Source organism: Ochlerotatus camptorhynchus, unplaced genomic scaffold (genome assembly GCF_037179485.1).
Source record: "Ochlerotatus camptorhynchus isolate MF236.1 unplaced genomic scaffold, CSIRO-AGI_Acam_v1.1 ptg000189l, whole genome shotgun sequence".
In the NCBI taxonomy this organism is placed as follows: domain Eukaryota; kingdom Metazoa; phylum Arthropoda; class Insecta; order Diptera; family Culicidae; genus Ochlerotatus; species Ochlerotatus camptorhynchus.
The window spans coordinates 360,603-386,343 of record NW_027040679.1 but is presented as its reverse complement, the minus strand read 5'-3'; the positions used below and the strand labels follow the sequence as shown (position 1 = coordinate 386,343).

General features: G+C 39.3%; 1 protein-coding gene across 1 annotated transcript in view; it reads right to left on the bottom strand.

Moving 5' to 3' along the window:
* Positions 1-1,341: 1,341 nt before the first annotated feature.
* Positions 1,342-25,741, bottom strand: part of LOC135702243 (kin of IRRE-like protein 1) — a 185,540-nt gene continuing 161,140 nt past the window's right edge. Inside the window, exons 5-6 of the mRNA XM_065223277.1 lie at positions 2,541-2,837; positions 1,342-2,372 (exon numbers count right to left, since the gene is read on the bottom strand). Of these exons, the coding sequence (XP_065079349.1) occupies positions 2,035-2,372; positions 2,541-2,837 (635 nt within the window). The 3' untranslated portion in view covers positions 1,342-2,034. The remainder of the gene's footprint in view (positions 2,373-2,540; positions 2,838-25,741) is intronic.

The window sequence follows — 25,741 nt, the reverse complement described above, 5'->3', positions numbered from 1 at the left end:
TTATTTTCTAGTGTATCCTGCAGATAGTTCCAAAATATTTTTGAATAGAATACCGAGAAAATCAATTTTTGAGCGAAATTTCAAAGGAATTTTAAGCAACATTTCAAGCAAATTCCGAGGATAATTTCTAGCTCCTTCTTGGAAAAATTTCTGAAACTCTAAAGGAATTTCAGTTCCAAGGTGTTCTGAGAAAAAATCATCAATAGTTCTAAGTATAATTCCAGTGGACTACTGAGAAGAATTTCAAAAGAGTTCTTATAAGAGTTCTAAAAAAATCCGAGAAGAACCTCAAGGATATTGAATTCTATGGACAGTTCCAAAGGATTTCTGGGGAGTATTCCAAGAAAATTCTGCGAATAATTTCTAGTGAATCCTGCAGATAGTTCCAAGATAATTCCGAAAAGAATAACGAAAAAATTAAATTTTGAATGAAATTCCAAAGGGATTTTGAGAAAAAAAAATCAAGGGATTAGCTCATTTCGGTAATAATTTCTGGATAATTCTGAGTTAATTCTTCTGAAACTCTAAGGGAATTTTGGTTCCAAGATGTTGTGAGTTAAAGTCAAGAAGAGTTCTGAAAATAATTTCATGATGGACAACACCATCCACCTCGCACTTTGGAGTACTCCCCATCCCCAGATTAAATGCACCATAGAAAAAAATTGCCCCTCCTTAACAAGATTCCTGTGTACGCACGTGATTTCTGTAGGTACGATATGATTTTTTTTTCTGATTTGTTGACACCAGTTACATCAAGCATGGTTTTATTTGAACATCAGATAAAAGAAAAATTAGACCGCGTAAAAAAAGGTTGGGTGTAGTATTCCAATTCATAAGCAGAGTGAAGTTTTGGGGTATCAGTATATTCTAGACTTTAACCGACGACAACATATCAAGAAGACTGGCAACTCTTCCATTTTATCATACGTCCGGTATGAGACAGGCAGAATCGCGTCACCTACCGCTCAAATGTAAATGCTCCGAACGAATTGAATTGCAAAGGTTCCATCCTCAGAATAAAGGTTTGTGTATTTGCTCATTTTTCTATGCGTTGCTTCCACCTTTGCTCGAGTGCAGCGCTACTGTGTCTGTCGCTTGGATTCAGGCAAAGTTGCCAGTCTTCTTGATATGTTGTCTTCGCTTTAACTCAAATTACCACAGTATAGTCAAATATAGTTAGTCGAATAGTGCTCTTAGAATAGATATTAGGGGTATTCACTATGCGCAATGTAAACATATACACTATCGTAAAAATACCAGGGTCAATTGGAGTGTAATGGAAGTTTACACATTTACGAAGGTGTATACGTTTACGATGCGCTTTGTGAATACCCCTATTGTGTCGATTTGAGTCTTTTCATATAAAATTGCTGATCTGAGTGATCCAAGGCATGTTCTAATTTTTCGTTGCTGCTGGCTTATACTGTTTGAGGTGAAGTAAAAGTTATTTATTTTCTTATGATCATAAAAGTAGTGCACTTCTCGTCTCCGTTGCTTCCGAGCACTATAAATTCACTCATACCAATCCGTGACGCTATGCGGGAAATAAAATTCATTGGATTCCTATTCTAGATACACGCTTTAGCACACGACTCGCTGCACTTGGATCGTTTTACGAGACTCCTCGTGCTTTCATTGCATAACTCAGAACCGATGAATACAAACCGTCGCCGTTTCTCTTCTCGTATAAAGTATCACACCGATTCTTTTCATCCCCATCGGATGGATTCGACAGCGGGAAAAAGTAAACATTTTTCTTTCCTACCATCGAACGCAAACACTCGGCTACTCGAGTCTGTTCTGATTGCACATGCAACAGTCCATTACGCTTCACAGGAGGATGGCGCTGTTTCTGCATATTTTTTTTTTGTTTTTGTTCTCTTATTACACTATTTCTCCCCCGATTCCTTTGTCAAACTTGTGACTCAACACTTACGTTGTTTCCGTTAGTTTGTCTACTAGTGGCCGATTGCACTGCTGGTGGGGTGCTTCTTGTGGTGATGGTAGTGAATGGATGGTAGCAACAATGGTCTATCATCTCCCGCTGCACCGGCACTCGATTGGACAGGTGTTATCAACGGCATTCCGTTGTTTAAGCTGCCGTGCCGATGTAGTCGATGGGCTGCGGTGTGGAGACAAACGATTGCTTGGAGACGATAGTCCTAGCGCGTTGTAGCCTTCGCCACCAACAATAGTTGATGACGATGGAAAGAAGCACCGGTCTATTATTTGCCATCGAAGCAGAAGTAACCAACTGGCCAGTACGGATGCAAAAGCAGCCGTCAGCAGGCGCCACGGTGGATTGCCACGGGTGAACGATGCAGTTCCGGTTTGCATGGCCTCCGGATGTTCACCTGAAAGAACCGCCCGAACTGATATGAGCGTTAATAAATACACGATGAAGCGGAACAGGGGGAAGGGGTAGATCGATCCTGCACAGAAGGATTTCAGCTCCCTGATGGACTCGCTGAGAAAAATAAATACACATCGAAAATCCTTCGGTGCAGGACACCCTTAAGGTGGTAACGAGTCGAACTTACCGTTTAGCACGTGCACCCGAACGCTAGCCACATCCGCATTTGACGGCGAGCAGCTGTACTTGCCCGAATCGTCTAGGTCGGCATTCTGAATCAGCAGGTGGGAAGTGGTCACATCGCCCTTCTCGGTGATAACCGAAACGCCACCGCGGCTCGAGTCGTAGCTGATGACTTCATCGTGGTGGTACCAGAAAATGTACGCCGGTGGCTCGGGGCTGTACTTTACGGCACAGGTCAGGTTGATGGTGCTGCCCTTGTCGACGTGCAGATCCGGACCACCGATAATGGTCGCCGTGGGAACTGAAATGGGTAAAGAAAAGAAGAGATAAAATGCGGGATAAGCATTCTGGCGCAGATCCTTTTTATTTGGGTGCAAGAATGATAGATGCAGGCAGGTTGAATCGGAACGGTTAATTGTGTCTTTGGGATTTGAAAAGCTTTTTGCTCTGGTAATGTCTGGCTCATGATAAGTTGATCGTTTGCAAGTTTGTGCGACTATAACCAAACAAATGTATGGAAGCACGGGCTTCCAACATTCGTGTAGCAAATCAGAATCAGTGTTTCCTATAAAGCTTTAATAAGAAGATTTATTAGTTCTATTGAATATAGTGGAATAAATACAGTGCTTTCCCGATTTTGTCAGCCACTTCTCAAATTTTAGGTTGACAAAAACGGGAAACTTTCCTATTTTTTTCATTAATACTATTACAGAATAATGAAATCATTAGAGGGTACGGGGATAATATGAGCATCAGCACTTATTTACGTGTTTTGCAAAACAAATTTAATGGAGTTTCACCCATAATCACTTGAAGAGCTGCAGAACAGTCTTCTGGGAAATTGTTTATATCAACTAGTCTTTTAATAGTACGAGAAAAAACGCTGTTGGTCATATAACGCCAGGGTGCGTTTTACCCCACCTTGTCCTATTATTTGTAAAAACGCTTCTAAACCATACAATAATAAGAATTATTTAATTAATTTTCCTTTGACGATAATGAAATGTGTATCAACTTTCAAAGCAGATAAAATTGGTCAAAAAGCCAGACCTGTATTGAAGTTGGCACGGGGTGGTATCCACTAGTTGCCTAGTGTAGCTCCACTAAAGCCCATTCCTTACTCTTTTATCTGCCTGGATCCTCCTGGGACCACGTTGAAGCGACTACTTCGAGGGGGCTGGCACTTCTTATACTCTCAGTGCTAGCTGGCGTTGCTAGATCGCTGCTCCCCTCTCCATTCCAAGTGCCTTCCTTCGACGACATTCTCCAAGAACAGGCATCTCCCTTCACGCAGCCTCGCACCTTGGACAGTCCAAGACCACATGCTCCGGCGTTTCATCCACGTTGCCACACTCCGGACAGAGGGGTGACGCTACGTGTCCGAACCGATGCAGATATTTCCTGCGGCAGCCGTGACCAGACAGGAACTGCGTCCGGTGGTGGTTGACTTCTCCGTGTTTTCTGTTCACCTAGGTTGAAAGAATCGGTAATAGCCGATGTGTCTATCTACTGCTATCCACCGTGTTTCACTCATATTGTCACTTTGCCAAAGACTTGATACCAGAACGATCGGGATATCGGGAAGGGCATTCTTGTGAAACCGCGTTGAATTTGGTATTAGCGAAGTGGAAAAATAACTTGGAGTGTAAAGATACGATTGTTGCTGTTTTTTTTTGGATCTTAAACGCGCGGTTTTGAAACAATTTCTAGGCCCTTATTGCTAAGATCAATCAAGCGCTTTGGAATTACGAGTACTGCATATAAATGGTTTGAAAGCTATTTGTCTGACAGAACTCAACGGACTGTTTTTAATGATTCTGTTTCCAGCCTCGTGGGGAATATCCTTGGAGTGCCCCAGGGAAGTGTATTTGGGCCCCTGTTATTTATTATGTTTATTAATGACTTGCAACGTGTTTCACGATTTTGCGATATTAATGTTTTTGCAGATGATACTGTGTTATTGATTGCAGCTAAGGATTTGGATGACGCCGTTTTACACTTGAATGAAGATTTGCGTTCTCTAAGTAGATGGTTGAAGTATAAGCAGTTGAAATTGAATACAAGTAAAACTAAATTTATGGTAATTTCGCGGAATAGAGCAAATGAGAGCGTCTCTGTTGTAATTGATGATGAGACTATTGATCGCGTTCGGGTCATTGAATATCTTGGCGTGATTATTGATGACAAACTTAAGTTCAACTCTCAAATTGACAATGTCATCATGAAAATTGCCAAGAAGTATGGAATTCTATGTTGACTGAAAAACGATTTAACTATTGCCAGTAAAATACAGCTTTACGAATCAATCAGCTCTCCTCATATAGACTTTTGTCCTTCTATTTTATTTCTGGCCAATGAAACGCAAATATCGAGATTACAGCGCTTTCCGAATAAAATAATGCGTTTGATTTTGAGATGTAATAGATTCACTTCTTCAACTTTGATGCTAGACGCCTTACAATGGTTGTCGGTGAAGCAAAGAATTGTATATTTGACTATGGTGTTCATTTTTAAAGTAGTTAACGGTTTGCTGCCTCGATATTTGTGTGATCGAATTGAAAGAGGAAGTGATTTCCATAGATATAATGCTAGAAACGCGGTTGAAATAAGAACCCACATCTTTTGACTTGGACTCCACAAAATTCATTATATTATAAAGAAATAAATGTTTTCAATTCGATGCCTAGACATATCAAACTGTTAGCAACACTTACAGAATTAAAAAAAAACACTGCATTTTACACGCTAAAACTGTCTTTTGAATAGTTATCCAGTGATTTTTTTATGATTTGACAAATTATGTATATTGACGAAGTTATCTATAACGGATTATTTTTGTATGGATAGCTGTCATAACGACTTTTTACAGAGCGTAAAATTATTGACTGCCTAGGCTGAGTGTGAAAGCACTGCACTATTCAATCCATTGCTCTGTGCAGACCGATTGTACCAAACAATAAAGGACGAGGAAATGAACGAGCCAACAAAAACATTCAGTCACTCGCGAGCAGACAACGCACACCGCTTGCCTTCACTCACACAGCATGTAATTGAGTAATTTTTCCATATAAAATATACGCTCTGTCATTCAAATCAAATATTTGGTACCATCACGGCAAAATAAACGTGTTGACTGAGCTACTAAATGGTTGCTCGGCTGTCAGTTACTCGTTTACCTCTGAATCATTCAAACTCTCAATGATGGCAGTTCATATTCATATCAAAATGACTCAAAGAACCTGACTGTTTTGCGCACTGCTTTTTAATAATTATTGTAGCACTGCAGAAACTATTTCTGTTCGCCACGATGGTGATGATGGAATTTTAATATTTGATTTAATAGTAGTAGATTTAAAAAAAAAGTAGTCTTCAAAGGTTTGAGCCTCGCGCGCGTATTACGGATATAGAGGAGTGAATTTAACATTTGATAAAAAAAAATGAAATTTTGAAGCTTATTTGGAAGCTATCTTGAATTGGTAGTAAATTTTATGAAAATGTTGAGGGGTTCGTAAGCATTCCTGACATTGTTGAAAATTATGATAGCATCAGATTGCGGAGTTGCTAGTGCAATAGCATGCTGTGTTGATTGTTCATTAACTCTTGATCGCTTGTAATACTTATGAATATTTTAGGTGGACAAAAAGGCAAACTAAGAGGATGACGCCTGAGCTTTTTCACATTTATATCGCTGTGAAGCAACTGTAAACTCTAGAGGGAATTTATATCTTTAACTGTAACCAGTTCGATTTTCCTTGCTAACCTGGTTGAAATGTCATATATAATTATCTGAAAGATAAATCGTCCAGATCAAACCTTTGTAGGGGTAAGATGTGGGACCATCATCATCAGCAAGACTCCACTTTCACCACTTTCCGTACTCTACCGGCTTCTCTCCGACTGTAGCACTCGCTGTCCTCCCCCTGGTGATGCCGATAGGAATCATTCCGGCGATAGCGCAAACTGCTTCCGATGGGATGGTTCTGTACGCTCTCACGACTCGCATGACCATGAGCCCGAACGTTCTGCTCAGTTTCCTTTGGTTCTGCTTCGTTTCCAGTGCTATAAACCAGGCTAGACCTCCATACCTCAGTATCTAGCCAGAAGACTCCTCTTGATATTGCTAGGAATAGAGTTGTTCAGCATGATTCTAGCTATTGTGTTGATGGCCTTTTAAACATTCTCACAGACATATTAGACGTGGCTGCTGAAGTTTAGCCGGTCATCGATCATCACTCCCAGGTATTTCAACACGCGCTTCTAACAAAGGCGTGCGTTGGAGCAAGGATGGAGCACCCGTTGTGATCCTAATCGATTTCTGTCCCATATCCACGTTTTTTACTACACTCGCTTCGTTGTCGTGTGCGACAGTCCGTTTGTATTCGTACACTCATGCTTTAACGTCGTCCTTCTCACACATCACAAACGTATAATAACATTCGAGCAAAAAGAAAATCTTCAATTAACTATCATATGACATGTGTGATTTCGTTTTAATTCCTAAATTTGGTGTAAATTAATCCATTTCTGATCAGAAATGTTATGACTAAGACATCATTGCTTGCTATTTTCAGAATTCAAACAAGCACAACATCAGCAGCTCTTATTATTAGAAAAACTAAAATATATACATTCGTGACGGTCTGCGGCCACAGTGTCGTATGATAGAGCCTGTCATATGACATTTTAATTTAGGACTGTAGTATGATAGCTTGTTTTTTAAGTGTTGAAGGCAAAGGCAGTTGATTATCACAGAAAATGTGTCGACTACCGTGACCGCTAACAAGACTGCCCATATCTGTCTCGTAGACCACAACCAGGGGCCTCCCTTAGCTCAGTCGGTAAAGGCGGAGCTACAAAGCAAGTCCATGCTGGAGGTGGCTGGGTTCAATTCCCGGTCCGGCCTAGGAATTTTTCGGGTTGGAAAATTTCTCGACTTCCCTGGGCATAGAAGTATGATTGTACTTGCCTCACAATTATACCAATGCATAAATGGTACAGGCATCGAAAGCTCTCAATTAATAACTGTGGAAGTGCATCTAGAACACTAAGTTGAGAGCACGCAATAAGCTAATATGCGATATGCAATAAGCTTCCTCATTCCATGCAGCGCTTTGGCTATGGCTTTTCAGCTGCGCTGTTGAACTCATTCTTGACGTCGATCGTTATCACGGTGCAAGATCGATCTCCTCTTCGCTTCTGTTTGGACGCCTTCTCGACTCTCTCGACCATTGTCCAAATTGCATCCACCTTTGATCTCCCTTTCCGGAATCCAAACTGCCTCTCCGACAATTCAAAGCAAAAGCTGATAGGGCTGATTAGGTTGAAGCATTGTCCCTTTCAATTGACGATGTTATTTTTTGACGTAGGACTACGTCTTTGATTTCTATATGGGGATATACTTTGTGAAAACCGAAAATGGAACATGTAACCAAATTATGAAAGATTTTGAACGTTAATAACTCAGCTGCCCCTGAACCAATTTCAATAATTTTATCACCAGTCGATCAGGGCTATGCTTACTGTTTACTTCGACTGTTTATGTACAACAAGAAACTATTGAAAAAGTAGTAAATGTCAAGCATTGTCCAAAAGCGTCGAAATAATTATCAAATCCACCAATTACGTACATGCATATGCTGCTTCCCCAGCACAGTCGTCAGAGAGTAGTAAGTAGACGAAACATGTCGATGTAACATTAGGACGAGGTTCGGTAGTTCAGTGGTTACCGTTTCTGCTTACTGAGCAGAAGGTTGGAAGTTCAATCCCAGGCCTGTCCCCTTCCTTGCAATTTTTCAATTTGCCTTATTCAATCCCCATTAGATTTAAATAAAGAACAAATTCTGCTTTAACAGATCGCATCACTTACCACAGTGAATCCTAATCTAAAAATAACCTACCTCACTTACACTACTATCCTTGCCGAGATAGCCGAGGAGATGTAGAGGTATTCTCGATCTCTAGTAGCAACCGGACGTCGAACTAATCATCCTTCCCTCCCCCAAAAGACCGGGAGGACGTGGCCGGCGCTGTGAATTGATCTATAGATTGAATTAATGTGCTTGTACATTGAAGATGGAAAGCTTATCCCATTCACCATCTATGTAGTTCTCTGTGCAAGTGGATTAGTTCTGATCATTCACTGAGGAGCAATTACGAAGTGCACGGTCAGATAACGTTAACTCGACGGCAAACACATTCATTGATACGTTTATTGTTGTGGATGATAGAAGAGCATAGCAGAAATAGTGCGAAATAGGAAGCTATGGTCATCACAAAAGAGGACATCGAAAAAGCGAATTGGCTTTCACCCTTCTGCTTCTAAGCCCCTTACAGTCATCGTCATAGTATCGCATCGCTTTTGGTCCTAGGGCACTTGCTGGTTGCAATTTTTGGATCAGGATTCACTTTGATGCGATCAATTGTAAGCAGAAGAAATTTCCTTCCCGATTCTCTTGTGGAAGCTTTTAGTGGCTCTTGAAAAGGGCCGATTTTGATAGATACCGACGGAAAAATTAAGAGCGTTCACCACAAATACGAAGAGCCAGCTGAATGTCCTTTGGCATAATTGTGACACGCTTGGCATGAATGGCGAACAGACCGACCAGATAGGTCGGTTTATTTCACTCATCGAGGGTATACTTATACCTGCTTCGAGTAGCATATTTTTAATACAGGTAGGGTACAATACATACAGTGGGTAGCAAAATATTGAAAAGGGGAGGAATTTCGCTTCTTATGCTACAGGCACAAAACGAGACACCACCGTCGAAACGACTATCAGTTATTCTCTACCGAAGCGAACAGCTAAATTATGGCACCGAAAACCAGTGGAAAGGCCGCCAAGAAGTTCGGAAAGGCGCAGAAACTCATCGTCAAGGGAGAGAAGAAGAAGAGGAGACAGCGCAAGAAAGAAAGCTATGCCATCTACATCTACAAGGTGTTGAAGCAGGTCCACCCGGACACCGGAGTCTCGTCGAAGGTCATGAGCATCATGAACAGCTTCGTCAATGACATCTTTGAACGTATTGCTGCTGAGTCGTCCCGTCTGGCTCAATACAACAAACGCTCGACGATCACCTCCCACGAAATCCAAACTGCTGTCCGTCTGCTGCTGCCGGGTGAGTTGGCCAAGCACGCTGTCTCTAAAGGAACCAAGGTCGTCACCAAGTACACTAGCTCCAAGTAAATCCAAACAATCAATCGGCCCTTTTCAGGGCCACAAATCGATTTCCAAAGTGAAAGAGGTTTTGATGATTTATTGAACTTTTAAATGTTTGACAGCAGCGTTAGCAAAGTTCGCGATAAGAAATCAGTTGATTTGCCTTATGAAAATAATGAGAGGTTGTATCCATAACACGACCGTACGGTTTTGACGTAGGACGTCTGTGATTTCTATATGGGGGTACACATTGTGAAAACTGAAAATGGAACATGAATTAATTGTGACACGCTTGGCATGGATGGCGAATAGACCGACCAGATAGGCCTAGCTGAATTCCTGTAGGGCCATTAACGGCCGAGCTCTGGAAGCGCAGATCGGTCTTGAAGTCCTGGGCGATTTCACGGACCAGACGCTTGAAAGGCAACTTGCAGTCAGCAGCTCGGTCGATTTCTGGTAACGACGGATCTCACGCAGAGCGACAGTTCCTGGCCGGTAGCGATGAGACTTCTTCACTCCTCCATCTGGCAATCTGTTTGAAAGGAGCCTTTCCTCCGGTGGACTTACGAGCGGTCTGCTTGGTGCGGCCAGTATACGATGTGGATACGTTGAATGCAATCTGTCGAATAAAAATTTTAATTACCCAGCACAATCATGGGCATTGGCTCCAAGCAATATTTCATCAGATTCAAGACAAATCTGTACGATAGTAAATAGAACAGAAAATGAAAATATAAAAATGAGGTAAGGAAAGTAATTGAAATATGGTTCAGATTAATACCTGGCTGAATAAAGATACACATTACCATTTATTATATAAGACCACGTAGTCCTACGTCACCATTGCGTACAACCCCATAGGGCTGTCCTTTGTAGTTTTTTTTCCATTGAATTCGAGAATTTGCGATGACGAAATCTCTTGAAAAATTTTAAACAAACTTTTATGTACAATGCAATGAAATATGTTATGCTCCGTTTTTATAAAAAATTACAAAAAATAAAAGGAACAGTTTCTCCGTGGTAAAAATGATTTTTCCAGCAAACAGCAATTCAAAACTAATAATTCCTAGTAGGAGTTTATTATATTAACGTTAATGAATAAAAATGTAAAAGGTACATTGGATGAAAGACCTGTGCGTTGAATTTATTGATATTTGAATTAAAAGCACTTGAAATTGGTAATTGTTAATTTTACCCGAATGTATATTTTACCCCCGCTTCTCCTAACATTCAAATTACAGTGAAGTATAAGAATAACAATTATTCATAGCGTAGAGTTTGAGAATTCATGCTTAAAAACTCAAAAATTTAGTGAAATCTGCAATCTGGAAAAAATCTGACAAAATCGGGGGTACACAAAATCGGGAAAGCACTGTAAGCAATTTGAGAGTTCTCATTATTTCAGTTTGGGTCTTACTAGTCCTATTGAGAATCATATTGCTCGGGAATATCTAAATATTTTCTCTAGGGAAAATATTTTTTTTAAGATTCCTGGGTGGACTGATTTGGACGAAGTAAGGATCTATAACTAAAAAAATTCAGAATATTAATGCTTCAGGCGATGATGGAATTTCCTTTAAACTCTTTGAAAAACTCCCAGTAAAATTATTCAACGGATGTTTTCATTTGGCTTATTTAGCTGATAAATGGAAAATTGTAAAAGTTGTTCCAATATTGAAGCCGAATAAAAATCCAGCTGAAGCTTCTAGCTACCACTCAATAAGTTTGCTTTCTTCAATAAGCAAACTTTTTGAAAAGATGATTTAAAATAGAATGATGCTTCACATCATTTTTGCCGATGAGCAGTTTGGATTTCACCATGGGCATTCAACTACTCATCAACTCTTAAGAGTTACCATTTTAATTCGTTCAAACAAATCTGAAGACTGCTCAACTGGAGTTTCGCTTCTAGACATAGAAAAAGTATTCGACAGTGTTTGACATGAAGGTTTGATTGCTGAATTGAAAAAGTTTAATTTTCCACTTTATGTTATGAAATTAGTTCAAAATTATTTAATTGACAGAACTCTGCAGGTAAATTATCAAAATTCCAAATCTAATCGACTACCTGTTAGAGCAGGAGTTTCTCAGGGTAGCATTATTGGGCCTATATTGTATAACATTTTCACTTCGGACCTCCCTGATTTGCCTCAGGGTTGCCACAAATCTTTGTTCGCTGATGACACAGGCAGTTCTGCTAAAGGAAGAAGTCTTCGTGCAGACTGCAGTAAAGTTTAGATAGTTTATCTTTTCATTTACAAAAATGGAAGCTTTCTACGTACGCTTCCAAAACCCAACTTATAATATTTCCACATAAGTCTAGAGTTTCCGTTTTGAAAGCTAGTAGTAGTCACAGAGTCACTATGAACGGAGTTCCAATTTATTGGTCAAGTCAAGTGAAATATCTTGGATTAGTACTTGACCAACAATTAAATTTTAAAAATAACATTGAGGGCAGTCATATAAAATGTGTGTATGCTCTTGCCTTGCTGGTATAGTACTACCTAGGAACACAGAATTTCGAATGTTGAGACTTTAGAACAAATCTTCATCAACTTAACTAATAATTTCAGGCAAAAATTGTGGTAATCCTCAATTGCAACGATGAATTCCCGTTTTACTTCTGTTTTTAACAGAACTCCGTTAAATGGCCTGAAAAGCTTTAGTAGATTTTGTAATTAGCTACAACTTTAGTTAATAACTCAAATCTCTACCTCTTATGCATGATGAACTAGAGCGGGCATAACTTTTTATTATTTTTCAGCAAATTTAATTAACATTCACTGAAAAACATTAAAAAGTTATGCCCGTTCTAGTTCGTCATGCATAAGATATGAAGATTTGAGTTATTCACTTAAGTTGTAGTTAATATCAAAACCTACAAAAGCTTCGTACATCATTTTAAGAAATTCTGTTCATGCAAAAAGTAAGACGCAAATGAATGTAAATAGATGCACGAAATGAATGTAAATGGTTTGCCATGCCTGATACTACTGAGTAATTTGTAAACTACTCCACACATTGATGAAGAGCTGCTTAACGGCATCGAGATACAACAAGTGGTTTCTTTAAAGTCACACCTTTTATAAGGAGGTGGGAGTGGTTCATTGAATGTGGAGCTATAAAAAAAAATAGGATAGGAATGAGTTCATGGATAAAAATCTCCTGTTCTTCAATTTGTCTTAGAACAATAATGCATCAGCTTGACAATGCTAACGAACAATTTTTATCAAACATGCTTTTTAACAGGATTTAAGCATTGCCCTCTATATTGGCCTAACTATCAACCATTGCTTTAATTAAATTTCGCTGAAAATAAAATTGTTCTCGCAGCATTAACCTTTTAAATTTAAGCATAATCCTAACTATTGTGCAGACTCATGCGAAAACTTTCCTCGGTTAATTTTTAATCATTTTTCAACAATTTTTCATCAGTTTCCTAGTATGTACTGACACCATATCATCATCATCATCATCATCATCGCCGTCATCATCAACACCATCCGTCAGGAACATTTTATAGCACCACTTTTTCCCGATGCTGAACACTTTTTCGGTGAATTTCGCTTAGCGAATAAATTATCTGCTCGATGCACAAGTTATAACGGTCTCTAGCGCTTGGCCACATTGATCCATATGGCCTCGCTCCTTGCCGTGATGGTCTGAATCAGCCCTGTAGACCAGCAGGCAGCGAGCATGGCAGCTAGCAATTAACTCGCTCTTTTGGAAAATTCGGTCAGTCGTGTAGACGGCTATAGTAGTTAATGGTGCTAGTGGTGGGTGGTGAGCTGGTGATCCGTTGTAAAGTTTGCACTTCCATTACGTTATTATGTAAGTTGATTGTAAATGTGACTTGCCCGCTTAAAGCGATAGCATGGAGTGGGCGTGCGAACGACACCGAGACGTAGTTGATTAATTAAAACCTTGCTCCCTTCAGGATGCTGGCTTGTGTGCAGTGGATATAGATTGAGTGGAAAAGTTTTTCTCTTTGGAGTTGATTTTTTTTTTATCTATTTGCGAAAATGTTTCTTCGTTGAAAAGTAATTTAATTTTCAACAGATTCTTTTTTATTTCACTTTCCTGTGCTAAAGACCTTTTTTGCGAGAGATTTCAAAGGATATTGTACGATAGAGCAATAACAGCTTTTAATTGCAAGCAGAGGAAAAAAAACATACAGTTAAGCAGATAGTGATTAATAGTTGACGGGATGGAAAGTGAGTGGCGTTTTTGCTCTACATGTAGCTAACTCTTGATTCTGAAAGTCCTTTGAAGATTATCATTATAGTAATGCTATCGACTGGTGGACTGTTTGTAAATAAATTTTATCGGCTTTCAGTCTTTTAGCGAGTAAAACGATGTTTTTCCTCTACTCCCAGAATTTCTATGGTATATTCCATCTTTTTCAAGGGATAGAAAATAACGTTTTTTGTCAGGTGGTCTGTGATTAACAGTGATTATCGTCACTTGATCGAAATCTTGCATCAATTTACTATCAAACAGGAAAAAAAAACTCTATTTCTTCACCAAATTAAAATTCCAGAACTTTCTTCTAAATCCCACCCATAAGGTTTTGTACAACGGTTGAATCGACATTTTTTTTCTGCTTTCAACCATGATTTCAACATTTCCTGCTCCATAGTGACAACTTTAGGATGCTTATGGAGTTCGTGCTTCATTATAGCCCAGTATCTTTCGATCGGCCACAACTCCGGTGTGTTTGGCATGAAATCGACCCCATTCGTCTAACACCACTCCAGAACGTCCTAGATCCAGCCAAAACATTGTTGGAACGTTTTGTGATTTGATAAACGGAAGCAGTCGTTTCTTCAGGCACTCATTCATGTAGACTTGGCCATTTACGGTTGTAGTTGTTACGAAAGGCTTGCTCCATTTTCCGCACGAACAAATTGCCTGCCAAATCATGAATTTCTTGGGGAACTTTGAAACTTGCTGTTTCCTGAGGGACTCTGAAATATCGAACTTGTCTTTCGCAGTCACACAGATTTATTTTGCGTGGAGGTGAGGTGACTCGAGTCACTCGTGTCACCCGATTCCAGCTGGCGAGTGAGGTGAGAAAAGTCACTTGGGTTGAACCCGATGAACTCTCGCCTTATTCTCACAGTCGTTTTTCGGTGACAGAAGTCGTACTGAAGTGACCTTCGCAGCAGTCCACTGGAAACAGTTGCAAAAATGGATGGAAAAGTGGTTGAAATTATTTCGGTAAGTTCTAAAATCAACTATATTGCTGTATTAATGATTTTAAATTTATTATTTTTTTTTCTTTTTTCTAGGTTCATGAACATCTCTTGAAGGACGATGTTGTAACATATGTGGTGATATCTTAAACAGCACGTTTACAAATATGCTCGGAACACTAGACAGGAAGCAATCTGGATACGGCTTAGGAGCTCCTAGACTGCAATCTTTATAACGAAACAAGATTCGTTTGCATACTACTGGGCTACCTCTTCAAAAAGTTAACTCTATTTGGAAGTTATTGAACATAGCTGGCTGAAGTTAAGCAGCTAAATAAGGAGAACAATAGTGTGCAATGTAAATAGAACACATATAAACATAAGAATAATAAATTGTACAAATTGCTGTATTGCAAGCAATATAATGTTGTTTCAAGTTCCAACTCTTATCGCTGACGCTACAACAATCGTTATAGCAACACAATTTTCTTGAAGCTAATTTTCAGAAATTCTTCATGAAGTATAACCTAATTATTTTTATATTAACTCTTCGGGTTTCAAGCCTAGATAAGATATTTAAATGTTTTAATGGCTTTCTGATGTGTGGTTGAGTAAATTTCCTTTTAATACCGTTATGAAGCTATATTTATTGACAGATATGGGTATTTCATTCAATACTTTTGGACTTCATTAGACTTCCTCAGTGCTCATTGTGAAAAGTCCAAACGAAGGTTTACATTTTCTTTATTTGAAATGATCACCGCCTTGTAAAGTGAGTTTGCTGCTTCATTTCGCAATTCCCAGGTTTATTTTGTTAAATCAGTAAACAGGCACTTCTAGCATGCTAATACTGATTGATTTCTTCCATCATATTTTTTTTCAATAGCGCTTATAGCACACTTCGTTTGTGCTTATAGAAATATCTACAACTCAACGAGCTTAGGTACTTCATATTTATACCTGCTAACCTATCAAAATTCTATAACCAATGAGATTCCGTTTACATACGGACTATAATGCTTCACGTTCACTCGATTCTACTCATTATTCATATAATACTAACTCTATCAACTACATCCACATTTTTAGATATCACAGACCTAGTACCAGCATCAGAACCAGCACCAATTGACGTAACAGGTTATTAACATGTTGAGGAAAAAATCTTTCTATCTGAATAAAAACTTACAAAAACAAAAAAGAATTCCCTCCACATATGCGGTGGTTGGTACCGTCCACCCACTGATATTTCTCGGCTGTCATTCAACCAATTTTTCTGTAGATAATTAGTTTATGGTTGACACTAATTACATAAAAAAATCTGATACTCAGCAAGAGATGATTTCCGAGCTGCTCGGTGGAACCAAAACTTACCGAGATTAGACAAACTAAACTTATAGCGAATTGGTTTATTATCCAGGTTACTACGAATTTCAACCCGTGCAAACCCGAGCTTATTGTCAGTGCGAACATCAACCCGAGCCAGGTTACAAAAACAAACGTTTACAGTAACTTTTGACAGACAATAATCCGATCCAATCTTGATACCCGATCCAGGGTAGAACTGAATCAAAAACAAATCCGCTTTTAGTGTGATCTGATATGTATAAAAATGGATCGTAAATTATGTAAATATACTCTATGAGATAGTTTGGACATGTTTTATGCAAAGGACATTGCTGACACGACAATCTAGTAGATCAACAGATTTGAAGCTAAAACATGTCATGGTTGATTTAGTAGATCATCTGATCTAAACTCCACAACGATTTGGAGAATCTAGAACATCTGATATTCATGAAAATAGATCGTAAATTATGCGGACAGACGGTTTGAATATGTTTGAACATGGATTTTGGCGCTAAAGTAACACTTGCAACATCTTGCATGAAAAATAAAAAAAAAATCCAGTTGTAAATATTATATAATTGCTTTTAAAACATCCTGTTTTATACGTGTTTTATTGTTGTTTGTGAAGTATTCAACCTTTCTGACAAGCACTTGTTATCTTGAAGTTATAATTCGATATTGCATGTCTCAATTACCAGTTTATATCTCATTTATAACTAATTGTATTTGGTGAAAACTGGCTAGCCTTATGTACAACATGTTTTCATTATTAGAAACATGAATACATCTGAGATATAACTTATTTATAACATGTTAATAATAAGTTTTATTTCAGTTGTACTCATGTTTCCAAAAATGACATGTGAAAACATGTTGTATATAAGGCTTGCAAGTTTTCATCAAAAACAATCAGTTATAAAAGTGTTATAAATGAGCAATTGAGAGTTGCCATGCCTAATTATAACTTAAATATGCGATACAAGTAATGTTCTTGTTTTTCGTGTTACAAACATGTTGTGATAGCAATTATGCCATTTCTCAATGCAACAAATTGCACTACAATATGGCTGACCAATGAAGCAATGTATAGAATGAAAAAAACTTTTAATTTGTGCTTTCAACATCACATGTACGTTTTGTTAAAGAGAAAAGTAAGATAATTAAAAAAGAAAGTTGATATTCTATTTGTTTTTGTTTTTTGCAAAGTTGGGGAATTTTATCCAGGATTTTTTAAGCAATTCAATTTATTATATTGAGCTTTTTCTAAGAGCCAATGCGTTTTTTAGAAGTATAATGTAAAGATTTACCATAAATTTGCAACCGCATAAATGTTTGCAGTACAGAATATCAGTTTAGGAACTTTATACGCACGATAAAATTCCTCAGAAGAATAAGTTGTGTAAATTGATGATAAACAAATTCCATTCGTAGGAAGGATGAAATTAATTTTCAACAATTCCAATACAATAGGTTGGGCTATAGTCATAAATAAGTTGCGCAAGTCAAGCATATGTTATATATAGATCCCACCTCTTGCGCTTTTTTCGGTATAAATAAGTTGTATATAAGTGACTAGACGTAAATGCTTACCGCTGATATTGTCATAAATAAGTTATGTAAACCCGTTTATGACAAATTGTGTTACTTGGGTGTTGAAGTCGTTGCAAGGAAAAGACTCGGTTTGGATATGTATCGTTTGCTTTTGCATTTTTAGTTTTATAGTCAGGGTTATTCTGCGTGGCGAATGAGGTGAGACGACTCGAGTCACTCGTGTCACCCGATTCCAGCTGGCGAGTGGGGTGAGAGAAGTCACTTGGGATGAACCCGGTGAACTCTCACCTTATTCTCACAGTCGTATTTAGGTGACAAAAGTCGTACTGAAGTGACGATTTTAAGTGACAAGAGTCGTAACCTCCGCTGCAGTCGACTGGAAGGAAAACCTTAGAGTTCTATAAGCGATGGTTGCGGTTTTCGGTAATTTATTACTTCTAAATTTGTTTCAATCAATTTTTTTTTTTGTTTCTTCGGCTTCCTCAATATGGGTATTTTTGGAATAGGAGTGACGTGTAGGAATCGGAAACCCATGTCTGAGGCCATTTTAAAATTCAATATGGCGGTTTCCGGTTTGAGAAAAATTTGGAATTTCTGCCAAATACCCCTCAATATGGGTATTTTTAGAATTGGGGTGACGTATAGGGTCCGGAAATAGATGTCTGACGCCATTTTGAATTCAATATGGCGGCTTCCGGTGGGAGAAAAACTGGGAATTATTGCGAAATTACCCACGGTAGAAGTATATTTGGAATCTTGGTGACGTGTAGGGTTCGGAAATCGATGTCTGAGGCCATTTTGAATTCAAGATGGCGGCTTCCGGTTGGAGAAAAACTTGAAAATTATGTCTAATACCCCTCAATATGGGTATTTTTAGAATTGGGGTGACGTATAGGGTCCGGAAATAGATGTCTGACGCCATTTTGAATTCAAGATGGCGGCTTCCGGTGGGAGAAAAACTGGGAATTATTGCCAAATTACCCACGGTAGAAGTATTTTTGGAATCTTGGTGACGTGTAGGGTTCGGAAATCGATGCCTGAAGCCATTTTGAATTCAAGATGGCGGCTTCCGGTTGGAGAAAAACTTGAAAATTATGTCTAATACCCCTCAATATGGGTATTTTTAGAATTAGGGTGACGTATAGGGTCCGGAAATAGATGTCTGACGCCATTTTGAATTCAAGATGGCGGCTTCCGGTGGGAGAAAAACTGGGAATTATTGCAAAATTACCCACGGTAGAAGTATTTTTGGAATCTTGGTGACGTGTAGGGTTCGGAAATGGTTGTCTGAGGCCATTTTGAATTCAAGATGGCGGCTTCCGGTGGGAGAAAAACTTGAAAATTATGTCTAATACCCCACAATATGGGTATTTTTAGAATTGGGGTGACGTATAGGGTCCGTAAATAGATGTCTGACGCCATTTTGAATTCAAGATGGCGGCTTCCGGTGGGAGAAAAACTGGGAATTATTGCGAAATTACCCACGGTAGAAGTATATTTGGAATCTTGGTGACGTGTAGGGTTCGGAAATCGATGCCTGAAGCCATTTTGAATTCAAGATGGCGGCTTCCGGTTGGAGAAAAACTTGAAAATTATGTCTAATACCCCTCAATATGGGTATTTTTAGAATTAGGGTGACGTATAGGGTCCGGAAATAGATGTCTGACGCCATTTTGAATTCAAGATGGCGGCTTCCGGTGGGAGAAAAACTGGGAATTATTGCAAAATTACCCACGGTAGAAGTATTTTTGGAATCTTGGTGACGTGTAGGGTTCGGAAATCGTTGTCTGAGGCCATTTTGAATTCAAGATGGCGGCTTTCGGTGGGAGAAAAACTTGAAAATTATGTCTAATACCCCGCAATATGGGTATTTTTAAAATTGGGGTGACGTATAGGGTCCGTAAATAGATGTCTGACGCCATTTTGAATTCAAGATGGCGGCTTCCGGTGGGAGAAAAACTGGGAATTATTGCCAAATTCAAGGTTGCAAAGACTCATTTCAGCTAAAATAATGTTTTTCGGAATAATAAAACCAAAAGATGGTATGATGGCATGTTTTACTTGTAACTTACAAGAAGAGGTTACAAAGTATGCGTTGGAAACATAAAACCTGTAAATTTTGCTTTCTATGAGTCACAATCAGCGATTTGCTGATCGCTGAGTGAGTGAGTGAGTGAGTGAGTGAGTTTGTGAAAAATCGCTGATTGTGACTCTCATGAAGTGAAATAAACAGGTTTAATATGTCAAACACATTCTTTGCAACCTCTTCTTGTATTCTACCAATTCAAAATTTGATCATGGCATCTAATTATTTCATAATTAAGAAAAACATTGTTTTAGCTGAAATGAGTCTTTGCAACCTTGGCCAAATTACTCACGGTAGAAGTATTTTTGGAATCTTGGTGACGTGTAGGGTTCGGAAATCGATGTCTGAGGCCATTTTGAATTCAAGATGGCGGCTTCCGGTTGGAGAAAAACTTGAAAATTATGTCTAATACCCCTCAATATGGGTATTTTTAAAATTGGGGTGACGTATAGGGTCCGGAAATCGATGTCTGACGCCATTTTGAATTCAAGATGGCGGTTTCCGGCTAGTGAAAAACTTAGAAATTTCACCAAATACCCCACAAAACTGGTATTTTTGGAGTCAGGGTGACGTGTAGGGACAAGAAATCGATATTGAGGCCATTCGGAATTTCAAGATGGTGGTTTCCGGTTATAGAAAAAACTTGAAAATTGTGTCAAATATCCCTCAATATGGGTATTTTTAGAATTGGGGTGACGTGAAGGGACCGGAAATCGATGTCTGACGCTATTTTGACTTCAATATGGCTGCTTCCGGTTGGAGAAAAATTTGGAAATTCTGGCAAATACCCCACAAAACTGGTATTTTTGGAGTCGGGATGACGTGTAGGGACCGGAAATTGATGTCTGAGGTCAATTTTAAATTCAAGATGGTGGCTTCCGGTTGGAGAAAAACTTGAAAATTCTGTCAAATACCTCTCAATATGAGTATTTTAAGAATTGGGCTGACGTGTAGGGACTGGAAATCGATGTCTGACGCTATGTTGACTTCAATATGGCTGCTTCCGGTTGTAGTAAAATTGGGAATTACTGCCAAATTACGCACAGTATGAGTATTTTTGGAATCTTGGTGACGTGTAGGGTCCAGAATCGATGTCTGAGGCCATTTCGAAATTCAAGCTGGTGGCTTCCGGTTCGAAAAAAACTTGGAAATTCTGTCAAATATCTCTCAATATGGGTACTTTCAAAATTGGGGTGACGTGTAGGGACCTGAAATCGATGTCTGACGCCATTTTGAATTCAATATGGCGGCTTCCGGTGCGAGAAAAACTGGGAATTAGTACCAAATTACCCAAAGTATGAGTATTTTTGGAATCTTGGTGACGTGTAGGGTCTGGAAATCGATGTCTGAAGATATTTTGAAATTCAATATGGCGGCTTCCGGTTGGAGAAAAACTGGGAAATTATGCCAATACCCCACAATATTGGGTATTTTTGCAGTCGGGATGACATGTAGGGACAGGAAATCGATGTCTGAGGCCATTTTTAAATTCAATATGGCGGCTTCCGGTTAGAGAAAAAAACTTGGAAATTTTGTCAAATACCCCTCAATATGGGTATTTTTAGAATTGAGGTGACGTGTAGGGACCAGAAATCGATGTCTGAGGACATCTTTAATTTACACAGTATAGTATTTTTGGAATCTTGGTGACTTGTAGGGTTCGGAAAAAGATGACTGGGTCCATTTTGAAATTCAAGATGGTGGTTTCCAGTTGGAGAAAAACTTGAAAATTCTGTCAAATACCCCCTCAATATGGGTATGTTAAGAATTGGGGTGATGTGTAGCGACCGTAAATCGATGTCTGAGGCCATTTTGAATTCAATCTGGTGGCTTCCGATAGAAGACAAACTTGGAAACACTGTCAAATACACCACAATATGAATATTTTTGGAATCGGGTGACATGTAGGGTCCAGAAATCCATGTCTGATGCTATTTTGAAATTCAATATGGTGGCTTCCGGTTACAGAAAAATAGAAAAATACAGGCGGGTTTTCCGTCCATACACGTCACTCCAATTCCAAAAATACCCATATTGGACAGAATTTCCAAGTTTTTTGCTAACGGAAAGCCACCATATTGAATTCAAAATGTCGTCAGCCATGCATTTACGGCCTCTACACATCACCACGATTGCAAAAATACCCATATTGAGGGGTATTTCATAGTATTTTTCAATTTTCCTGTAACTGGAAGCCACCATCTTGAATATAAAAACCCGAATTTATTCACCTATGGTGTGATCAGACCCTTCTTACTTATTCAAGTTTATTTATTTTATTGTCATTATCAGTGACCAAGCCCCCACCCCCGTGGCATCCAGTGACGCTACGCCACTGCCTGGGGGTACCCGGCATATATCCGGGTGTAGTCTATTTGGTGAGGCTACCAATCACCTTATCATCGTATTTTAATGTGATTTAATGGGTTTTAATTCAATTATATTCAAGCAACTTCCCCGGGGTACTCGGAACATGTCCAAGTGTGTCCAATTTCGTCTGGAACACTTAACACGACTTGCATTGATCTTATTTTTGAATTCTGTAGTAATTTGATGTGTCGCATGATGGTTTTGATACGTTTTCCGTTAAATCCAGCGTGAAGGCCCATATTCACCGGATCTTATTCCGGCCATATCTCCGGAACCGGTTCACCGATTCCAAAACCGTTCAATAGCGTTCAATGGGACCCCAAGACCTATCATTTGAGAGAATTTACAAGTTTTTCTCTTGCCGTAAGCAGCCATCTTGAATTTCAAAACGCCAGACATCGATGTTCGGTCCCTACACGTCATCAAGACTCCAAAAATACCCATAATGTGGATAATTTGGCAGTAGTTCCCAGCTTTTCTCTAACCGAAAGCTGGCATATGGAATTCAAAATGGTATCAGACATGGGTTTCCAGTCCTTACACTTCACTAAGATTCCAAAAATACACACATTGAGAGGAATTTGACTTAATTTTCAAGTTTTTCTTCAGCCGGAATCCGCCATGTTTAATTTCACAATGGCCGCAGACATTGATTTCCGGCCCTTAAACGTAACCCCAACTCCAAAAATACCCATATGGTGCGATATTTGAGAAAATTTCTAAGTTTTTCTCTAACCGGAAGCAACCAGCTTGAATTCAAAATGGCTTTAGACATCGATTTCCGGTCCCTACACGTCATTCCGATTTCAAAAATACCCAATATTGTGGGTAATTTTGCAGTATTGCCCAGTTTTTCTCTAACCGGAAGCCACCATATTGGATTTAAAAAAAGCGTTAGACATCGATTTCCGGTCCCTAAACGTCACCCCGATTCCAAAAATACCCATATTGTGGGTAATTTCGCAGTATTGCCCAGTTTTTCTCTAACCAGAAGCCGCCATATTGGATTTCAAAAAAGCGTTAGACATCGATTTCTGGTCCCTACACGTCACCCCGATTCCAAAAATACCCATATTGTGGGTAATTTGGTAGTTTTTCCAAGTTTTTCTCTAACCGGAAGCCGCCATCTTGAATTTCAAAAAGGCGTCAGACATGGTTTTTTGGTCCCTACACGTCACCAAGATTTCAAAAATACCCAATATTGTGGGTAATTTGGCAGTATTTCCCAGTTTTTCTCTAACCGGAAGCCGCCATATTGGATTTCAAAAAAGCTTTAGACATCGATTTCCGGGCCCTACACGTCATCAAGACTCTAAAAATACTCATATTGAGAGGTATTTCACAGAATTTCCAAGTTTTTCTCGCACCGGAAGCCGCCATATTGAATTTCAAAATGGCCTCAGACATCGATTAAGGGTCCGTACACAGCACCCCGTCTACAAAAATACCAATATGGTGAGGTATTTGACAGAATTCCCAAGTTTTCTCTAACCGGAAGCCACCATCTTGAATTTCAAAATGGCCTCAGACATCGATGTCCGGTCCCTACACGTCATTCCGATTCCAAGAATACCCATATTGTGGGTAATTTGGTAGTATTTCCAAGTTTTTATCTAACCGGAAGCCGCCATCTTGAATTTCAAAAAGGCGTCAGACATGGTTTTTTGGTCCCTACACGTCACCAAGATTTCAAAAATACCCAATATTGTGGGTAATTTTACAGTACATATTGCCCAGTTTTTCTCTAACCGGAAGCCGCCATATTGGATTTCAAAAAAGCGTTAGACATCGATTTCCGGTCCCTACACGTCGCCCCGATTCCAAAAATACCCATATTGTGGGTAATTTCGCAGTATTGCCCAGTTTTTCTCTAACCGGAAGCCGCCATATTGGATTTAAAAAAAGCTTTAGACCTCGATTTCCGGTCCCTACACGTCACCCCGATTCCAAAAATACCCATACTGTGGGTAATTTGGCAGTATTGCCCAGTTTTTCTCTAACCGGAAGCCGCCATATTGGATTTCAAAAAAGCTTTAGACATCGTTTTCCGGTCCCTACACGTCATCAAGACTCTAAAAATGCTCATATTGAGAGGTATTTCACAGAATTTCCAAGTTTTTCTCGCACCGGAAGCCGTCATATTGAATTTCAAAATGGCCTCAGACATCGATTTAGGGTCCGTACACAGCACCCCGTCTCCAAAAATACCAATATGGTGAGGTATTTTGCAGCATTTCCAAGTTTTTCTCTAACCGGAGGCCACCATCTTCAATTTCAAAACGGCCTCGTACATCGATGTCCGGTCCCTCCAAAAATACCAATATTGTGGGGTGTTTGACAGAATTTCCAAGTTTTTTTTTCCAAGCAGAAGCCGCCATCTTGAATGTTAAAATGCCGTCAGACATCGATATCCGGTACAACATTTCACCAAGATTAAAAAAATAACAAAATTGTGGGTAATTTTGCAGTATTGCCCAGTTTTTCTCTAACCGGAAGCCGCCATATTGGATTTCAAAAAAGCGTTAGACATCGATTTCCGGTCCCTACACGTCACCCCGATTCCAAAAATACCCATATTGTGGGTAATTTCGCAGTATTGCCCAGTTTTTCTCTAACCGGAAGCCGCCATATTGGATTTAAAAAAAGCTTTAGACCTCGATTTCCGGTCCCTACACGTCACCCCGATTCCAAAAATACCCATACTGTGGGTAATTTGGCAGTATTGCCCAGTTTTTCTCTAACCGGAAGCCGCCATATTGGATTTCAAAAAAGCTTTAGACATCGATTTCCGGTCCCTACACGTCATCAAGACTCCAAAAATACTCATATTGAGAGGTATTTCACAGAATTTCCAAGTTTTTCTCGCACCGGAAGCCGCCATATTGAATTTCAAAATGGCCTCAGACATCGATTTAGGGTCCGTACACAGCACCCCGTCTCCAAAAATACCAATATGGTGAGGTATTTTGCAGTATTTCCAAGTTTTTCTCTAACCGGAGGCCACCATCTTCAATTTCAAAACGGCCTCGTACATGGATGTCCGGTCCCTCCAAAAATACCAATATTGTGGGGTGTTTGACAGAATTTCCAAGTTTTTTTTTTTTCCAAGCAGAAGCCGCCATCTTGAATGTCAAAATGCCGTCAGACATCGATATCCGGTACAACATTTCACCAAGATTAAAAAAATAACAAAATTGTGGGTAATTTGGCAGTATTTCCAAGTTTTTCTCTAACCGGAAGCCACCATCTTAAATTTCAAAACGGCCTCGTACATCGCTGTCCGGTCCCTCCAAAAATACCAATATTGTGGGGTGTTTGATATCCGGTACAACATTTCACCAAGATTCCAAAAATAACAAAATTGTGGGTAATTTGGCAGTATTTCCCAGTTTTTCACTAACCGGAAGCCGCCATATTGAGTTTCAGAAGGACGTCAGACATGGTTTTCCGGTCCCTACACGTCACCAAGATTCCAAAAATACCCATGTTGTTGG